This window comes from Ictidomys tridecemlineatus, chromosome 1, assembly GCF_052094955.1.
Source record: "Ictidomys tridecemlineatus isolate mIctTri1 chromosome 1, mIctTri1.hap1, whole genome shotgun sequence".
Taxonomy (NCBI): domain Eukaryota; kingdom Metazoa; phylum Chordata; class Mammalia; order Rodentia; family Sciuridae; genus Ictidomys; species Ictidomys tridecemlineatus.
This window is the reverse complement of record NC_135477.1, coordinates 129397115-129417896: the sequence shown is the minus strand read 5'-3', so window position 1 is coordinate 129417896 and position 20782 is coordinate 129397115. Positions and strand designations below refer to the sequence as shown.

At 43.4% G+C, this 20782-nt stretch overlaps 1 protein-coding gene across 3 annotated transcripts in view; it reads left to right on the top strand.

Moving 5' to 3' along the window:
* Window positions 1–20782, top strand: part of Pde6a (phosphodiesterase 6A) — a 70144-nt gene that overhangs the window by 22456 nt on the left and 26906 nt on the right. For all 3 annotated transcript variants that reach the window (XM_040273819.2, XM_005324172.4, XM_021725685.3), the window contains exons 6-9: window positions 6796–6860; window positions 13526–13592; window positions 17653–17700; window positions 20204–20353. In XM_040273819.2, the coding sequence (XP_040129753.1) occupies window positions 6796–6860; window positions 13526–13592; window positions 17653–17700; window positions 20204–20353 (330 nt within the window). The remainder of the gene's footprint in view (window positions 1–6795; window positions 6861–13525; window positions 13593–17652; window positions 17701–20203; window positions 20354–20782) is intronic.

Sequence of the window (20782 nt, the reverse complement as noted above, 5' to 3'; positions counted from 1 at the left end):
TGTATATGGTGCTGAGGATCGAACCCTGGCCGCACGCATGCCAGGCGAGCATGCTACCTCTTGAGCCACATCCTCAGCCCTCACAGGGCTTTTTCTCCAGCTCACATACAATGTGAACCTATATATTTTGGAAAACTAGAAGCTGGAGAACTGGAATAGAGATCCTCATAACTTTCGATAATACCAGCTTTAATACACTCTCATTGCCTTGGCTGAGTTGATATTCAACTCTTAGAGCTGAGCCCTTAGGTCAGAGGTCAGAGACCATCTTCAGCTCCAGGTCAGCCAGAGAAATGTCAGGAGCTAATTCTTCACCCTCAAGCAGATTAGAGCACGTGTAGTAACCTAGAGCAAGAGAGCCACCCACCTAGGACCCAGGAGGCCAAGAGGCCCAGGGGAATCCGGAAGATCAAGAAGCTCTTAAGAGCTTAGGGGTGGCCATGCAATGGCACAGCATGATATCCTGTCCAAGTGGCAAAAATGTTATCTGATGGCTTTGGAACTATCTAACATGAAGTCACAAGTAGACTGCCTTTCAGTCCTGCAACAAAAGGAGGAGAGGAAAAGAACAACATGGACTTTGACCCTTTCAAATCAATTGATGTGTCCCTTTATTGTGTGCCAGGAAGTTCTATAGAGGCTCTTACAGCACTGCTTTCAGATCATGGTCAAGTGCAGCTCCACTGGAACAGATGGCAGTGTGTGTTCTGGGGTGAGTTCCAAGGACACCCGAGAGAAGTCCTGCACAAATCCATGATGAATCTACTGAAGAAACACAGCAGAGGAGGCCAGTCAGCCTTGCGTTTTGCCCACTTAAGAATGACACGTAACTGTGTTCTGAAAGTAGCAGAGACTGCAGACAGCTGTTTATTTCTGGGGACAAAGAGAACGTGATTAGTCCTGTTTTAACTGGATCAGCTGATTTTTATCATTCTGATATGTTTGATCAGAGGTCACAATGAAAGCTTTAGAATTAATGAATGCAGGTGCCAGGCTTGGTGGCACACATCTGTAATCCCAGCGGTTTGGGAGGCTGAGACAAGAGGATCACCAGTTCAAAGCCAGCCTCAGCAACTTAGCGAGGCCCTAAGCAACTTAGCAAGGCCCTAAGCAACTTAGCAAGGCCCTGACTTAATAATAAAATAAAAATTGCTGAGAATGTGACTCAGTAGTTAAGTGCCCCTGAGTTCAATCTCTAGTACAAAAAAAAAAAAAATTAGTTGATGCATCCTATCGTAGTGAAATGGATCCAACCAGCTATTGAGTTACCCACTGAAATCCTCTCTAGCTTGAAATCATTCAAGAGAAGAAATTAATAGACAATATAACCATCCAGGACAGGGACAAGTACTCTTGGAGTTAGAGATACACTAAAACGCTTTTGAAAATGGAAGCTATAGAGATTCTAATGGTTTGAAAATCTGGATATATTGAGATACATTCTTCATTGCTAAAGCATGGAAAAGGACAAAATTCTCTATCCAACTCTGGAACAAAAGAATGATAAATCTCACTTCACAAAAAGACAGGAAAGAAACATGAGCTGATTGAGATCACAGATCCAACATATCAGAGTAGTTTGCAAACAACTATAAAAAAAAAAATGAGGGCTACATTGAAAATTGTCACAAACTGAGCATGGTGGTGCACGCCTGCAATCCCAGACACTTGAGAGGCTGAGGCAGGAGGATCACAGGTTCAAGGTCAGTTAGGGCAATTTCATAAGTCCCCGTTTCAAAATTTTAAAAAATGAGAAGGGCTGGCATAAAGCTCAGTGGCAGAATGCCCCTGGGTTCAATCCCCAGAACAGAAAATAAAAGAGAGAGATAGAGATAGAGATAGAGATAGAGAGAGAGAGAGAGAGAGAGAGAGAGAGAGAGAGAGAGAGAGAGGAAAAAGAAAATTGCTACAGTTAAGTCACAAGAAGGATCCCAGTTTGTGAAAGAATTTGGTAGAATTACAAGTATTTCACAGCACTGAGCAGACTTCCAGGGAAAGGGAGACTAAAGAGGAGATGATAAAGGCTTTGACCTTGATGACTACTAGGAAGTCAACATGGGTCCAGCGAAATGTGCCCCACATCTGTCCCAAGGAGCATATCAGTGGTGGAATCCCAGCAGATCCCTGACTTACAATTAGAATATATCTAGAACTTAATCCATGAGCTTTGACTGTTAAGAAAACTGGAACAAAGCCAGACCCAACCCTATACTTTACTTTGTTATGGTGTTAGCACAGCCGTCAACGATGAAGCTCCTAAATGCCACTTTGGTCTAACTTAAAAAAGAGGATTATCTTACTTTACCTTTACTCCATGGTGAAATTGCTCTTTTATCTTGTGGGAAAAAAAATGATTTTTTAAAAACCTTCATACATAGAAGCAAAAATGCTTTTTATCTGCTATAAATCTTCAAAAGTTAATAGAAGTAGTGAAAAAAAAATTCTTTCCTCAAATCCTTCCTCATCTCAGTCATCTGGGGTTTAGTCTTTGCAAGAATAAAGTTGTCATGGAAAAGACCGTGGTCCAGAAAACGAGGATTGGGGTTTGGCTGGTTGCTTGACTTTAGGCTGAGCTTGACCAAATAGCTCCTCAGGTCTTTGACCTCCCCAGCCACTGGGTGTTGTCCGTGAACTCATCTCTGAAGTCAGCCCCAGGCCTCTGACACAACTGTGAGGAACACATGCAGGGGCCTGAGCTGGGGACCAGACAGACATCCTCAGGACTGGCCAGAAGTGGATCTTCTGGCAAGGGCGTGGGCTTGGTGGGAGAAAGCCTGAGTTCTAGCCTTTGCTCCACTAGCTAGTTTCTCTCCAGATGGCTGGCCTTCCTCATCTGACACATCCGCCAATCAGGCTTACCTAGCAGGGCCTGCTTCTAACTCAGAATGCTTTTCGCTGTGGTAACCGTAATTACCATCATGCCTTTCATGTTCCCTGTGATCATTGATCAGGACCCTCACATTCATCTCCCACATTCACCTCAGAGATACGACTTTTGTTTGGGAGGGGTGGTGCATCCCTATAGTCCCAGTGACTCCAGAGGCTGAGTCAGGAGAATCCCAAGTTCAAGGCCAGACTCAGCAACTTAGCCAGGCCCTAAACAACACAGTGAGACCCTGCCTCAAAATTAAAAAAATAAAAAAGGCTGAGGATGTGGATCATAGCTTATATATCTTTTTGTTTGTATTCCAACCCCTTGAGTCTCCCCAAATCCTGGATCTAAAACTCCCTCATAGCAGCTACCTCTTGCTTCATCTCCTTTAAAAATTAAAATGGTGTGTATTTTTTTTAATTATTAAAAAGTTATATAGGCTAATTGGGCTTCATGAAAAAGCAAAGTTTTTTTTTTTTTTTAAGCGCTAGTTTTTAAACTGCTGCATCTCTGTGTACCACCGTCTGGCAACAGCTATACTGGTGACTTTTCCAAAGCTCCTTGTGTTAGAGTGTGAGTCACTTAGTTCAAGGTAACAAAGGTGCCCTTGATGGTTCTGTTTGGATTTCCCAGAGTCTGGTGAATTTAAGTGTGAATGTGGCCTTGTAGGCAACAGACTAAGCTATAGTATGTTGAAAAAGTCCTGTTTACCTAAAGCACACTGGTTTTCTTGTTGCTTTTTCTGAAAGCACATTGATTGATTCTGCTGTGGGTTTAAAAAAAAAAAAATCTAGAGAGTCTCATGGAGACATAGGTAAGGCAGCCTGCCAGGCCCGGGAACCTGGGGCTTGCTGGGGAGTATAGCAAGCAGCCAGGCCAAGGGCAGATGGCCTTAAGGCAAAGACATGAAGGTGGTCAGGAAGGTCCTAGAACTCCCTGGCCAGGGGGAAGCAGTTTTGCCAAAGCCTCAGCAGATGACATGACTATCTTTTCTTTTCTTTTTGGCACTAGGGATGAAGCCCAGTGCCACCATGTTACTTCTCAGGTTCTAATTGTTTATTTTGAAACAGGGTTTCACTACATTGCTGAGAGGCTCACTAAATTGCTGAGGCTGGCCTCCAACTTGTGATCCTCCTGCCTCAGCCTCCCAAGCTCCTGGGATTATAGGTGTGTGACAGGCACTATCTTTGCTTTTTTAGAAAACCATTTACAGGATGCAACTTCACTATTTTAAAATGCTTTGAGTTAGAGGGAGCTCAGTCACAGGGTGTTTGCCTAGCATGCACGAGGCCCTGAGTTTTACCCCCAATACCAACATCCCCTCAAAATTCTATACTATTTATTGAAAAAGCAATACATGAGCACAGTGAAAAGCTCAACTCTTACACATTGAAGCTTCCCTCCCTCTTGCCCAGCCTCCCCAGGCAGCCACAGTGCTAGGTCCATCTGTCTGGGAACGTCTACACACACATCCAGATATTCAGGAGAATTCTACCATCACCACCCTCAATAAATGTAGTGACTCTATTTTGTGCCTTGCTTTCTGAAGTGCATATCTGGGCATCTTTCACGATTAGCACAGGTGCAGCTGGAAAACTGCTAATCATCCCTGTATGGGCACAGATAGTTTGTGGCTTATGATGGTTCAACTTACAATTTTTTGACATTAGAATGGTGGAAAGTGATCTTCATTCAGTAGAAACTGAACTTTGAATTTGGATCTCTGTCCTGGGCTAGCACCATGCAGTATTGTATTCACTCACAATGCAGGGCAGCAGCAGGGTGCCATGGCTCCAGCCAGCCCCGGGGTCATGAAGGTAAACTGTTCAGTAGGTTGGGTGAATTTAATGCATTTTGACTTAATGATATTTCCAACTTACAAAGGGTCTATTAGGATGGAATCCAGCACAGATCGAGAAGCATCTGTACTCAATTTTGTTTAATCCCCTTCCTAATGTTAGATACACAACTGTTTCTGGGCTTTTTGTTTTATTTTATTTTTTAATTAGTTCATTTTAGTTATACATTATATTGGGGTTCATTTTGACTTAATTATACCAACATAGGATAAAATTTTCTCAATTCAGTCCCCAGTACTTTCCCTTCCCTCTCTGCCTCCATCCTCTGTTCTCTTTTCTTTCTTGATCTTTCTTGTATTTATTTATTACTTTTTTAAAAAATTGCATGCTATGGAGATAATAAAGGTGCAATTCACTATGGCAAATTCATGTATATGTACTTAGAAATCTCCTGGCTTTTTAGAGCAGTGTGGATGAGACCCCTGGATGGGGCAAACCATACTTCCACTCATAGTTGGGGATGTATCTACAGGATCACTGCCATATGTGGAATCACTAGCTTAAAGGAAATGTGCATTTTAATCTGGAGGGATATTGCTAACTATTCAACTTCATTCTTAGGGTCACAGCTGGGAAGAACTTTAAAGATTATCCTGTCCAAGTTTTTTTTTTTTTTCTTCCATTTGCCCTTAAAACAGTCGAGTTGGTTGGGCACGGTGGCACACTCCTGTAATCCCAGTGGCTCAGGAGGCTGAGGCAGGAGGATCATGAGTTCAAAGCCAACCTCAGCAACTTAGTAAGGCCTTAAGCAAGTTAGCAAGACCCTATCTCTAAAATATAAAAAAGGACTGGGGATGTGGCTCAGAGGCTAAACACCCTTGGGTTCAATCTCCAGTGGCCCCCCCCAAAAAAAAATCAACAGAACAAAACAAAAAAAAAAACAGTAAAAGTTGGCAGCAGCTGCCTTGACCAGGGGAAAACAGGGAGGAGGAGGTAAGGAACAGGAGTGGGAGAGAGCACAGAGAGCTGCAGGACCTGTGTATCCAACTTGGCTTCTATTTTATGTACTTTATGTGATAAGATCCTGAGCTTTGTTTGGCGAAAGAGGTCTGCTGCTTAGCAACAGCTTCGAACACTAACCTGATGTTACAGCTGGAGACACTGAGGCCAGAGAGCGTGCATCATAAAACCAAGACTGGACCCAGTCTTTTCCGTCTCGGTGGAGTCCTAGCTCCATGCCAGTCCTCATGTGTGGGGTCACCTGGCCTCCCGCTTGGATGCTTCCTATTCTGGGGAGCTCTCCACTCCCCGGGCAGCCTACACATTGGGGCAGTGCAAAAGTTCTGCCTTTGTTGGTCCAAGTTTGCCTCTTGGAAGTGTTCGGTCCCAGCACCATGACCAGCAGTGGGCTTTAAGGAGTAGGGCCTCGATTGCAGGAGGTTGAAGAAGGTCATGATCATCACTTTCCTGTCACCAAATGGGCATTCAGACATTCTTGCCTGGGTCAGGAATTCTCTGAGCCTGGACGTATCTACATTTAAATATCTAGGACGGAAAAGACACAGCAAAAAGTCAGCTGGTGGTAGGTGTGGAGGAGAAAGGGGGCCAGAGCCAAGGAGGCCCCCTGTGTGGAGGCTGGCTGGGTGAACTATGATTCTAAATGGATGGGAACCTCCGTTCACCTTCCCCTCCCTTTTCTCGACTCTAGCAGCAGTCTTTATCTCTTTCTTCTTGCACTCCAACTTCAGATCCCCTTAGAAAAGGTCCCATCCCTCTTCTCAGCCTCAGATCCCAGCTCCCTGCCTGGCTTCTGTCAGCTGGTTGCACAGAGAAGCACACTGAATCCTGAGGGTCAGCTGAGGACAGAGATCACCAGAAGCTAGGAGTGAGCACCCTCAGAAGGAGGCATGGCAAGCTGGGTGCTTCCTGAAAACCACAGGGCAAGTGACAGAACAAGATCTGGGAGTCCAGTACTCCCATGCCCCGGGCATGTAACAAATCCTGTGTGTTCTTTTCCCTCTAAAACAACAACATCAAAAACAGCAAGATCGGTCTCATGGTCACACTCCTTTTGAAGTTCTGTCTCTCACCCTTAATGTACTATTTTTCTATCTGTTTTGCCAGGAAATTAACTTTTACAAGGTCATTGACTACATCCTGCATGGCAAAGAAGACATCAAAGTAATTCCGTAAGTTTCATCTCAAAACAAGCAAAATTGTGGGCACCTTACCTACGTCCATAGGATACTCATTCCTGGATGAACACCAATCCATCCAACATAGCCAGGCTCTTGGTTAGAGGCAGAGAAAGCAGTGGAGGCATTGTGGAAAGGTAATGACGCAGGTGGGAGATGAGACCTGATAGGGGAAGGGATTTGATCCAAGTCGCAAGGGGCCAGTTGTTAATCAGGGGTTCTGACTTCCAGGCTCACAGCCAGTGTTAATAAGTAGCCTGTAGGGGCCTCAGTTTCCCATCTATGGAATCAGTGTATGGGATCAAGTCAGGGTGTGTTCTTTTCTCTCCTTCCCTGTCTGTCTTTCTTTTGTTTGTTTTTTTACAGTCTAGGGGATCAAACCCAGGGCCTCTCATATGCAAAGCAAGCACTCTAGCATAAAGTGGCATCCCTAGCCCTTTTAATTTTATTTTGAGACAGCGTCTTGCTAAGTTACAGGAGCGTGCCCCCACACCTGGCAGATCAGGATTTTTCAGTAGTTTTCCAAGGAGCTGCTTCTGGGGTCCAAGAATGGAGAGCAAAAGCAAGATACTGGCAAAGAAAGTGACTCAGCCCGAAGGAAAGGTTATTTTCTAGTGTTCTCTTCAAATGTGACCAAGAAGGATAATGAAGAGGACAGGAAAGGACTCTGTAGAACCTGATTGTAGGTAGCAGGGACTCAGAGACTGTTGAAGAATTGAACAGTGCACTCCTGTAATCCCAGCCACCCAGGAGGCTGAGGTTTGAGGATCACAGTCAAGGCCAGCCTGGGCAATTCAGCGAGATCCCGTTTGAAAATAAAAAAATAAAAAGGGCTGGGAGTGTAGCTCTGTGGTAGAGCACCCCTGGGTTCAAAACTCAGGAGCATGAAAAGAAAAAAAGAGTTAAACGTTGGCAGCCCTTTGTAGCATAGGCCTGAACTCTTGCCTGCAGAGCATTTGCAAAAACTTTGTCACCTTCTTATCTATTTGAATCCTCTCCTTGTTCCAGGATCCACACCCACAGCTCTGTCTTGAGATAGGGCTCTCTTTCTCAACGTAATTGCTGGCTCCTTGAGGCTGCAGTCAAGCTCTGTGAGAGAGTCGTGCCTTTTGTCTCTTTCCCCTGACCTCTAGTTCACCTGAAGGGACTGACTCTATATTGTCCTAATCCTCAAACCAATCCTCAAACTGTGGGTGTAATTGGAAACGCTGATTGTACCCTGGCCACCAGACCAAAACTAACGATTTTTTATCTTTTGCTAGTTGAGGATGAGAAGTTGTGTCAAGTTCTTCTGTTTCTAGGTTTTTTCTATTATCTTCCATTCCTGCTTGAGTAAGAACTGACTCTGATTCTGGTCTGAGCTCATCTCTTCTTTTTAACCTTGTCAAATGCATATTCATCTGCCATTCTGTTTTCTAACCCCTTTTCTAGAACTACAAGTTTATTAAACTCATTCCCTGGGTTGGAAATGATCAACGGTCAGTAACTAGCTCCCCGATGTTTTATCATCGCTTGTCAAGTATCACTTCTGACTAACCTCTGTTAGCATTACCTTGTCTTCCACTAAAGTAACCTATTTTAGACTTTTTTTTTTTTTAATGGCAGTATTCTGTTTCTAATACTTTTTTTTTTCTTGGCTAAACTTGGTATTGAATCCAGGGGTACTCTACCACTGAACTACATTCCCCAGTATTTTGTTTGGTTTTTGAGACAGGATCTTGCTAAATTACCCAGGCTGGTGTGAATTGCAATCCTCCTGCGTCACCCTCCTGAGTAGCTGGGATCACAGGTATGCACCACCGTGCCTGCCTAATATAAATTTTTGAATCAGTAGGATAGGCTACGTTGTGCTGTGGTAACAAGACCTTGAGATCTCTGTGGTATAAACAACAGAGTTTTATTGTCCCGTCTCCTGTGTCGCCATTGCCATTTGGTGAGTGTGGTTGGAGCTATAATGCATGGAATTGTGGTCAGGCAGGGACCAAAGCTGATATATCAGCCACCATTTTGAACCTTGAAGGTTTAAACCCAGAGGAAAGAGAGAAATGAGGAAACACCCTGGCTTGTAAAGTGTCCACCTGAAGGTGACACATCACTTCCACTCACTCACATTTCAATGGCCAAAGCCAGTCACACAGTCATATTTGACTTCAAGGGACAGACAGTGCAACCTGACTATGTGCCCAGAAGAAGGACAGCCAGGATGTTGATAAATACTCTGAATGGCTCACAGCATATGCCACCCATACTAACAGAGGGGAAAACTGAACAGTAAATCAATAATTCATCTAACCAAAAGAAGGCCAAATATGGGTTTAGGAAAAAACAGAAAGGTAGGAAAAATAGAAAGTAGAAGTAAAATTGATATTTAAATCCAAATGTAGCAATAGTTTCTTTAACTATAAATCAACTAGATGTTCCAGCTATAGAATAAAGATTGACAGACTGGATAAGGAAAAAACCTATTGCATTTCATTGATTCTGAGAGGCACAAGTTTCTACTTTTTGACATTTATGAAGCAAAATCAATGATGTTGTACAGTTGCTGTGAGCCACGCAGCAGTCTCCACATAGTTATCTTTGCCTGCGTATGTGTGAACTTGGTCATAAGCATATATAACTTCACTTGAGTTAGTGTTGAGCAACCACTATTGGATGCTATCCACAGGGAATTTAATTGCCACATAAACTAACAGGAAGAGCTGGGTGTGGTGGTGCATGCCTGTAATCCCAGTGACTCAGGAGGTTGAGGCAGAAGGATTTCAAATTCGAAGCCAGTCTCGGCAACTTAATGAGGCCCTAAGCAATTTAGGGAGATCCTGCCTCAAAATAAAAAAAAATAAAAAGGGCTGAGGATGCAGCTCAGTGGTTAAGCACCCCTGGGTTCAATCCCTGGCACCAAAAGAAAAGAAAAGAAAAAAAGTATCTGGAAGAGACAATGCTATGAACCGGGTACAGTAACATATGACTAATTCCAGTCACTCAGGAGTCTAAGGCAGGAGGATCCTAAGTTTGAGGCCATCCTGGGAAACTTAGAGAGAACTTGTCTCTAAATAAAAATATTTGGAGATGTAGCTCAATGGTAGAGCACCCCTGGGTTCAGTCCCCCATACTGAAAAGAAAATGATTCTGCTCTAGAGGTATTGAAACAAAAGTTGTCTCGAATGGCACAGTGAAAATAAAATTACAAGTGAAAAGCACGACAATGCAGATCAATCAGCAGCATTTTATCTTTCTCCGTCACACAAAAAAATTGGTTCCTAAAAAATGATTATTTCCAGTGGACAAAATGGTGTATACCTATAATTATGAGGAAGTTAAGGCAGAAGGATCACAGATTCAAAAACAGCCTGGACAACTTATCAAGACCCTGTCTCAAAATAAAAAGGACTGGAGAGGAGATGTATCTCAGTAGTAGAGCGCTTGCCAGCATATGTGAAGCCCTGGTTCAATTCCTAGTCTTTCTCTCTCTCTCTCTCTCTCTCTCTCTCTCTCTCTCTCTCTCTCAAACACACACACACACACACACACACACACACATATTACTTCCTAGATATGATGAAATACCATACACCCTGTCCAGTACTGGGGATTGAACCCCGGGGACACTCTACTACTGAGCTACATACACCTCTGCCTTTTTAGTTTTTATTTTGGGACAGGGTCTTGCTAACTTGCTCAGGCTGGCCTCAAACTTGGGATCCTCCTGCCTCAACTTCCTAAGGCTGGGATTACAGGCATGTGCAAATGTGCCTGGCTATAGAAGATTTATTGGAAGGATAAGAATAGAGAAGTTGAAAATAAAAGCTTAAAAAGATACATCATATGAATGCTAAACAAAAGAAAACTGGCAGAGCTAAAATTATGCTGCTTTTTTTTTTTTTTTTTTTTAGTGCAAGGAATTGAACCCAGGGACTTGTGCATACACTAAGCATGCCCTTACCACTGAGCTGCACTTCAGCTCTGGTGAAACTATTTAATATGAAATTTTAAAAGATGATGTACTGAATAACTTAGTAGAAATAAAGGTAGTCCCTTTTTAAAAAAATTAGTTGAAGATGAACACAATATCTTTATTTTATTTATTTATAAGTGGTGCTAAGGATTGAACCCAAAGCCTCACAAATGCTAGGCAAGTACTCTACCCCTGAGCCACAACCTGCACCCAGATAGTCCCTTCTTAATAATAAAGGGATCAATCCACTTTGATCATACAAGAAGGCATTATACTTCTAAATTTGCATATATCTAAAAAATATAAAGCAAAAACTGACCAAAATACAAGAATATATAGACAAATACAGGTTCACTAGTCACTAGGAGGAGAGTAGGACAGAGTATACAATATCTGCGTAGCACAGATAGCAAACATAACCTAATGCATCTATAGAGAACATTGCTCCCAACCTCCCAAAGTATAGAACACTCAGTTTTTTTCAAGCATACAGGCAGTGTTTACAATATTTGCTTATATACTGATCCATAAAGCAAACCTTAATAACTTTCAAAAGATTTAAATCATACTGGAAATGTCCTTTGCTCATAATAAAAATATAAAAGTCCAATTACAAAAAAAATAATCAGAATCTGGGTGCGGTGGTGCACACCTGTAATCCCAGTGGCTGAAGGTTAAGGTAGAAGGATGTTAAGTTCAAGGCCTGCCTCAGCAACTTAATGAGACCCTGTCTCAAGAAAAAAGACTGGAGATGTAGCTCAGTAACAGAGCATCTGTGAGTTCAATCCCTTGTATCTCAGAAAGCACAAACACAAACAAAAAATAATAAGTAATGGCCTGGGGTTGTGGCTCAGCAGTAGAGCGCTCACCTAGCATGTAGGGCAAGTGCCCTACCACTGACCTAATCCCCCAGCACAGTGACAAATACATTTATAGAAGAGACTCCATTTCATTAATTTTGCAGAGGAATGAAAAAGAGAACACAATGTGTCACCATTAGAATCCACCAGAAGGGTTATGATTTAAAAGTATGGAAATACTAAGTACTGGCAGAGACTTAGAGCAAAGGTAACTCCAACTCCCCCTGATGGGAGTGTCAATCACTTTGGAAAGCAATTTGACCATTGAAGAGATGCACAATTTTTTTTTCCAATCCTGAGGATTGAACCAAGGTGTACTCTGCCACTGAGCTGCCTCCCCAGCTCTTTTTATTTTTATTTTGCTATAGGGTCTTACTAAGTTATCAAGACTACCTTCAAATTTGTGACCTCCTGCCTTAGCTTCCCACATCACTGAGATTACAGGCATGCACCACCATACTCAGCTGAGATATGCACATCTTATGACCCAGTATTTCTACTTCTAGGAATATGCCATATAAAATTGAGAGCATATACTTATTGGAGTGTTCATAGAGGCACTGTTCACATTACCTGTTTACATTGGCAGAGGAGATGCCCATCAACCCTTGAATGGATAAATTGTTCTATTGTTCTGCATGGGGAAATTGCATGCCAATAAAATGAATGAATTATGGCAATATGAAAAAGAAGCCAACCAGGTGTGGTGGCAGAAGAATTACAAGTTCAAGGCCAGTCTAGGCAACTTGTCTTAAAATAGAAAATATGAAGGACTAGGGGTGTAGCTCAGTGGTAGAGGGCCCTGGATTCAATTCCCAGTTCTGCAAAAGAAGAAGATAAAGGAAAAGGAGAAGGATCCAGATAGAATAAAATAATATACATTGTTAATTCTATCTAAATGAAGTTGGAACACAGGCAAAATCAAATTAGAAGGTATAAGACATCATACTTAGATGGTACAACTACAGAAAAGCAAGAGTGTAATGATCATGCTAGAATAATTATTACGTTTGGGGTTAGGGAGAAGGCTATGATTGGGAGGGGCATGTCAGAGATCTCCAAGGTGCTGAGAACACTGTTCTTGACATCTATATGGATTTCTATGCATTTGTATTCTAATGCTCAATGAATTTTAATGCATTTTTCTCTGCATATTTTTCTCCCAATAAACAATCAAAAAGTAATGAAATTATACTTCACTTAAGAAAGGGGACACATTTATTTATTTGTTTAGTTGCTTATTGTACTGGAGATTAAACCCAGGTGTGCACTACCACTGAGCCACATTCCCAGCCTTTCTCATTTTTATTTTGAGATAGCCTCTAAGTTCCAGAGCCCATTCTTAAACTTGCAATCCTTCTGCCTCAGCCTCCTAAGTTGCTGGGGTTACAGGTATGTACCACTGCACGCAGCTAGGAAAGGGACACGTTTTGAGAAATGCTGGGCAATTTTGTCATGGTGTGAACATCAAAGAGTGTGCTTACACAAACTAAGATGGCTATGATATTATTAGATGATATGATCTTATGGGACTTTGTTCATATGTGTGGTCCACTGTTGACCAAAACATCATCATTTATGACACATAACTATAGTACCAAAAATTATAATATTATTATTATCTCCACCAAATATAAAGCATTTAGCTTAGTCACTAGTCCTGGCAGGAGCTCACTGTAGATGAATTTTCAACTCTCAATATAGTATGAAACCAACTCCATGAGGAAAAGTGATGGAGTTTGTGTTTTTGCTTAGCAGTCAATAATAATCTGTGAAATGGATGTTGTCACTTTTCTTGGGTCCCCAAAAGTCCCTACATTGAACTTCACCATTTGTCTTTACAGGAATCCACCTCCTGACCACTGGGCTTTAGTAAGCGGTCTCCCCACTTATGTTGCCCAAAATGGCCTGGTAAGTAACACAACTTGAAAAGGGGAAAAGTTTGATTAAGATGAAAGAATGAAAGGATTTCAGATGGAGCAAGTGGGAAAAAATGGGGGGGGCGAGGAGTGTGGATCTCCAAAGCCCGAGTCTCTTGTTTTTCAATTTACTCGATAGAGGGTCCCTAGAGATAAACAGAGAATTGACATTTGGGCAAATATGAAACGCAGAGAAATAATCTTTAGATGGAAAGATGGTCACTGACAAATGTGTCAGGGACAAAGGCATGACTGGGTGGTCTACCAGGCTCCCCAGGGACTAAGTCTCAATCTCTCATGTCAGACTTAATTGCCATTGTCCACCTCCCATCCCCACGTTTCCAGCCATGTTACACAAAGCAGAGCTCCAGAGCTTTACCTCCCACCTTGCCCCATTCACTAAGGCCAAGGGTGAAGCAGTGGTGTCCCCAGCGCCTGAGAGCAGGGTCATGTCTGCTGCACATCACCCCCATATTTGGTCCTGGTCACACCTATATCCTTCCCCCAGAACATACTACACAATGGTGCCCCTGTGGCAAGGTGTTTCTTTATTGAGCATTTTCTATTCCAGACAGTGTCATAGGCTCTGAGGATGTAAAGGTAGATGGATCATGATGTACTCTTTCTCTTCTGAAACTCATAATCGAATGAGGAGATGCCTTTATTAACAGATATTTATACTGCGATGTGATAAAGCCACCACAGGGGATACAGAATAGGGGACATATAAACCAGTCTTCATTTCCTAGAGTGTGTTGGTCTGAGTTGAATTTGAAATCATTAGTTCTTAGGCAGGTGGGGGCAGGAAACAGGATTCCAGGTAGAGGAAACATCATGGGTGTCAGTCAACTCTCCATTATTGTAACAAAACCCGGAGATAATCAGCTTATAAAAAGGAGAGTTTTATTTTGTTTTCAGCCTGTGGTTGGTTGGCTTTGTTGCCTTGGGGCCTCTGGTGATACCATACATCATGGTGGAAAGCTTAAGGTGGAGCTAAGCTGCTCACCTCATGGCCAGGAGGCAAAGAAGAGAAAGAGGAGCGATGGGTCCCACAATCCCCTTCAAGGACACGCCCTCCAATGTCCCTAAAGATCTCTCACTAGATCCCACCTCTTCCCAATAGTTTCCATCACTTCCTAAGATCCCTGAGTTGGGGACAGAGCCTTTAGTATATTAGCTTTTCAATCCATATCCAAACTATGGACAAACAACATGGGCATAGGAGTTTGGAGCAGGACACTGTGTGCAGTTTAGTGTTGCTGCTGTGTTAATTTTGAGAAAGCAAACTCCAGAGGGAGAGAGGGGCCAGATAACAGGCTTTGGATGCCATGTCCAGCGGGTAGGACTCGAATCTACGGTGATGGCTTTTAAAGCAGGAGACCAGTACAGCTGCTTTTTATCTTATTTGTTTGGGTCTTATTGTTGTTGTTTGCAATACCAGAGGTTGAACTCAGGGCTTGGTGCATGCTAGGCAAGTGCTGTGCCACGAAACTACCTCCCCAGCCCTGCTTTTCATTTTAGCAGGATAATGCTGGCAGGTCCATAGAAAATGGATCAGAAGAACTAGGACTGGAGGCAGAGTGACCAGTGCATGATTCAAGTAAGGGATGATGAGAATGTCAACAAATGCAGGCACCGTGAAGAATACTGTCCTCACTGCCCATGGCCATCTACGTAGTGCTACGATGAGGCACCACATAGATGTTCTCTTTTAATACAACATTCAACAAAGACAAGATGAAAAGGAGATAAGGGGCTGACCTGAAATCCAGAGGGCAAAACTGGCAGGACTTAGCCTTGGTGGGGAGCAGAGAGGATGGAAGAGAAAAGAGTCAGAGCTCATTTTAAGCTTCCAGGCTGAGAGTGCTGCCATCAGGTTTGGATGTAAGATGAGGAGGTCAGTTTTAAACAGGGTGAGATTGAGACATTCTTCAGGAGGAAGTGATCAGCAGGTAAATGAAGCTATGGAGAGAGAGGAAGGGTGGATTAGGAAGCTCTCAGGACCAGGTAGTATTTGAAACTATGGTGTTGACAACACCCAGGGAGACGTGAGGAGCAGTGGGTTCCCAGGGTACAATATTGGAGGATTTCAGAATTTCCAGAGCAGGTGGAGAAAGGGGTGTATGCAAAGGGGGGAAGCAGGAGGAGAATTCAGAGGTGTTTGCAGACCCAGGAGAGGCAGTCATGGAAACCAAAGAAGTAGAAAGTTTCAACAAGGAGAGAGACCATCCAGGTATGGTGGTGCACATCCATCCTCCCAGCTACTCGGAGGCTGAGGCAGGAGGATTCCGAGTTCAAGGCCAGTCTGGGCAGTTAATTCAGACACTGGAGGGATGATGAGAGGATGAAGAAAAGACAAACAGACACACATAGAGAAAAATCTGGGGCCAGGTGGTTTAAGCCATGGCTGGTGAGGCTTGTTTGACACCAGAGCTAGCTCAGCACATTTATTATACAGGTTTTTTCATCAGAAGGTTATTTGTGAGACAATTTTAGCAGAGCAGGTAGTCTGAAGGATGCAGCAAAACTTGGGAGATGTGGAGGTCATCTTATTATGCCCAGAATTCTCTACCCCTGGGAGTTGGTGTCTGAATCCAAGATTCTGACTGTTAGAGCCACGCACCTTTGCACATAGCCACCCCTGGCCGGCATTACCGTAGCAACTGAGCAATCTTGACCTGCACCTTTGCACAGTCAGCTCCCAGGGCAAATGCAGTCATAAGGGAATCAGGGACCACGGTGATTTGAACCACCCTGGGAACCCAGAGTCTCACTCTCCACAGTGAGACTCTTTCTAAAATAAAAAGGGCTGGGGACGTAGCTCAGTGGTACAGCACTTGCCCCACATGAGCACATGGATTCAGACTCCAATGCAGAAAGGAAAAAAAAAAAAAAGGAAAAGAGAAAGAAAGACAGGCAGATAGACCAAATGCAGCACAGTGATCTGGTGAGACAAGAACTGAAGGCCCCATCGTATTTGTCAATTAAGAAGTTTTGGTGGCCCTGATGAAAGCAAATTTGGTGGCAAAGTGGAGGCAGATACTAGCATGTGGTCCACTGAGGAATGGCATGCAGTAAAAGGTAGAGAAGGCAAGAGAAAAAGGGAGAGTACCTGTGGGTGGTTGCTATGGAGACCATGCTGTGTGAGGGAAGCATTTTGAGGATGGGAGATACACAAGCTGGCTCATGGGCTGAGGGAAAAGGGCCCGTGGAGAGGTTGCTGATCAGGAGGGAACAATGAGAACGGACGGACCAGGTCCAAGGAGAGGCTGGAGGATGATAGAGTGAGTAGGCAGTCCTTGGACAGGAGCTGGGCAGCTCAGCCTCTGACACCAGACAGTCCACGTCTGTGTTGACGGGCAGGGTTGCTGTAAGCCCATGTAGTAGCCTTTGAGAAGTAAAAGCAGGCCCTCTTCTCAAGGGAAGACTACAGTGAGAACCCAGGCTGGATCTCAGGGCCAGCCGCCCCTCAGCAGGTGCAGTTCGTACACTACCTAACTGCAATGGTGGCCAGCCACAGGAGGGATCAGATAAGTGTCATTTGGTTCCTTTTTTATTCTCTCCTTTTCAGAAGAGAAATCTAGCAATGTAGATCCCAAATTACAACACCTGCCATTTCTTGTTCTACTTTGAGGTTTCTACCCCAAGGAAAAAATGCTTTCCTGCCCAAGAAAGCAAAACAGAACCCCAAATGTACATGAATCAAATATGTTTTGCGTAGCACTGTTTCAGTTTAGAAAAAGCAACCCAAATGCTCAACAAAAGAGGAACGGCAAAATGAGACACTATTAATAACAGCAGCTTGTATCCTTAATTTTTGCAAAGTTTAGAAATAATTCGAGATGGAGCCAATCCTGAGAAGTAAGGCTTGCAAGGGGACTTTTCTTTCCAGTATCCTCTCTTAATAATCCAAAAGGATCTCTGGTGTAGCTACCTGTGAAAAAAAAATGTGAATGCTGTTGGCAAGGATATGGTGTTTGTGAAAAGAGCAGGCCCTTTACCACGTGCCCCTCGGGGCTAATGGCAGTCCCTCTTCCCTCCACTGCTTTTAGATTTGCAATATCATGAATGCACCTGCCGAGGACCTTTTTGCATTTCAGGTAAGACATTTTGGATTTGTTCTCTGAGTCACATGACTTTCCTCTCCATTTGAATCCACCTGCTTCCTTGGGTAGCCATCTAAATGGAGTGAAACCAGGATGGAAAAAAGCCATGTGCTAGTGGAGATGGGGAGGGAGCTGGCTGGGCCAATTCCAAGGTCTTATTCTATTTCAACACTCGCACTCTTTGCCTTCTGGCCTCAGGACCTTCAGCCACCACCCTCTCCTGTCCAAATTCCCCGTGTCCTTCAGTAACAATCTCAAATGCTACCACTTCTAAGAAGTTTTATTCTGATTTTTGTGGCTGTGTATAATTTCTTTTTGAAAAGTGCATGGAATATCGTTTAGCATTTCATTCGGCTTTGGCTTTTATCATGTAAGAAATGCTGGTGGAAGCCATCTTCTGGGCTAGGCTTTGACACAATGCTACTCTGGCTACCATAGTGGAACAGAGAGACCTGGTGGTTGTCTTCATGGGGCTCATAAGAGAGACACCTGAGTCATGGTCAGTAGAAATGTAGGGGCTAGCCTGGTGCAGTGGCACAGGCTTGTAATCCCAGCATCTCGAGAGGCTGAGGCAGGAGGATCATGAGTTCAAAGACACCCTCAGCAACCTAGTGAAGCACTTAGCAACTTGGTGAGACCCTGTCTCTAAATAAAATATTAAAAAAGGGCTGAGGATGTGGCTCAGTGGTTAAGCACCCATGGCTTCAATCCCCAGTACCAAAAAAGAAAAGAAGGAAGGAAGGAAGGAGAAAAGGAAAGAAGGAAGGAAGGAAGGAAGGAAGGAAGGAAGGAAGGAAGGAAGGAAGGAAGGAAGGAAGGAAGGAAGGAAGAAGATAGAGAATGTGGAGAGGAACTCTCAGGAGCCCTGACCTGACCTGAGAGAAATCAAGGAACATGTCCTTGAGGAAATTATTTGTGAGTAAGGACAGGGGAGAAGGCTGCAGCAAAGAGACGGATAACTGGAAGGGATAGCGTTGGCCAGCAAGTGAGAGACTTGCTGAGTAAGAGACTGAGAAAGGTGTGGATAAGCCGATTCTAGAGAAGTGGATAAAAAACAGATCACGCAGGGCCTGGAAGGGCAGACCAAAGGGGAATTTGTCTCTCTTACTATTTCCCCCTTATTTCATCTTTTATTATCCTTAGTTTTGCCTTGGACTAATTTCTGCCAGTATAATATTGGCTTTCTTGGATCAAGGAAGGGTTGGTTCTTACCTTTCTTGACATCCTCAGCTCTAGATGTCTTATCAATGTTCTTTGGGTTGAGCATGCCAACCACAAGAAAAATCATTAGCAATCAGGACATAATTAAGAAGGAGATAAAAATCATGCAAGAAAAATCTGTGCTTTTTTTTTTCTAACTTTCCTGTTTATTGAAATACAAATAACAAGTATTTATTTGTTAATACTTGTTATTTGTATTTCAATACAAATTGAAATACAAATAACAATTTACCTTAAGAATCTTGACATTTCAGAAATGGAAGATACCTACTCCAGGAAGCCATCCTTGACTTCTGTCTTTCCTCAGGCTCCCAGGGGACATAAAATACCGCACTGCAGTGACATTGCTGGTTTACTTTATGGAAAATGAGCCACCTGAGGAACATCTGCCTTACTTGCCTTGGTTTCCCCAGGTGGTAGCTTGGTTTCTTATACATTGTAAATATTGATGAATCCGTGAAAATAGAATCTAGAAATGAGTCACATTATCTGTTTGATAATGATGAAAGCAAGGCTCCCCACAGGCATCCTCAGCTGACCAAGAACCTCATTGCTTAGCAAGGCACACACTCCTCCCCATCTGTATGTAGGTAGGAAAATCAAGGCCTAAGGAAATAAAATTCCAAGCCAAAATTACACAGAAAGTCAGGCCAAGGGCAAAGAGTTAGAGGATATAGCCAGGTGATTCATTCAAAATTACGAAAACCACCAGCATTTGGTTTTTCAGTGCTGGAGGTTGAACCCAGCGGCTCTTTACCATTGAGCCACACCCCCAGAGCTATTTTTTTGTTATTGTTGTTGTTTTGAGGCAGGGTCTCACTAAATTGCTGAGACTGGCCTTGAACTTGTGATCCTCCTGCCTCAGCCTCCCAAGTGGGATTACAGCGTGCGCCACCATAACTGACCCAGAATTGTTCTCTGAAGCCAGCCAGTGCCCTCTGGTTTTCTCCTGTATATGAAAGAGAACTACACTCCCTAGCATGTTTTTGCACATTATTGTATCCCTGGCACACAGTCCACTGCCAGGCACCTACAGCCCTGAGCTCTTAGGGACGGAGACAATGTGGCTACCTGGTTTTGTATCAGGCACTCCACTAGATGGGCTGTTTGCTCAGGCTTCTGTGGCTGATACTAAATCCATACAAAATCCAACAAGCGCCACCCTCTTGCCAACCCCTCTCAGCCAATCAGGGTCCCCCCCACAGCCCAGAGTCCATCACAGCTGCCTACACAGCCCAGACCCAGAAGAGAACCTAAGATCTGCCCCTCTCTTTAGAAAGAGCCTCTGGATGATTCTGGATGGATGATCAAAAATGTCCTTTCAATGCCAATTGTGAACAAGAAGGAAGAAATTGTTGGAGTGGCCACGTTCTACAATCGCAAAGATGGGAAGCCCTTTGATGAAATGGACGAGACCCTCATGGAGGTATGGCGTGCTGGGAGGTCCTTGCATCTGGGATTCAGAGTCTGCTTGCGGCCAGGTGTGGCTTTCAGAGATGCACATTGCGACAGGAAGGCCACCTGAGGCAGCCTCGACCACCACCTTCTTTACTCTCGCTTCTGCCCCACATGTCATCAGAGAGATCCACATTCTGCTTTTTTTAAAAATTTTTTTATTTATTTTTATATACATATAACAGCGGAATGCATTACAATTCTTATTACATATATAGAGCACAATTTTCCATTTCTCTGGTTGTATACATAGTATATTAAACACCATATATTAGAGCAGTTTTAGGTCCATAGAGAAATTGAGCAGAAAGTACAGAGTTTGTATATAGTCCCCACGTAGGCAAAGAAGGGTCCCTTTTTGGGAAGCTTTTACATATAAAAATGATGCTTAATGTCTATT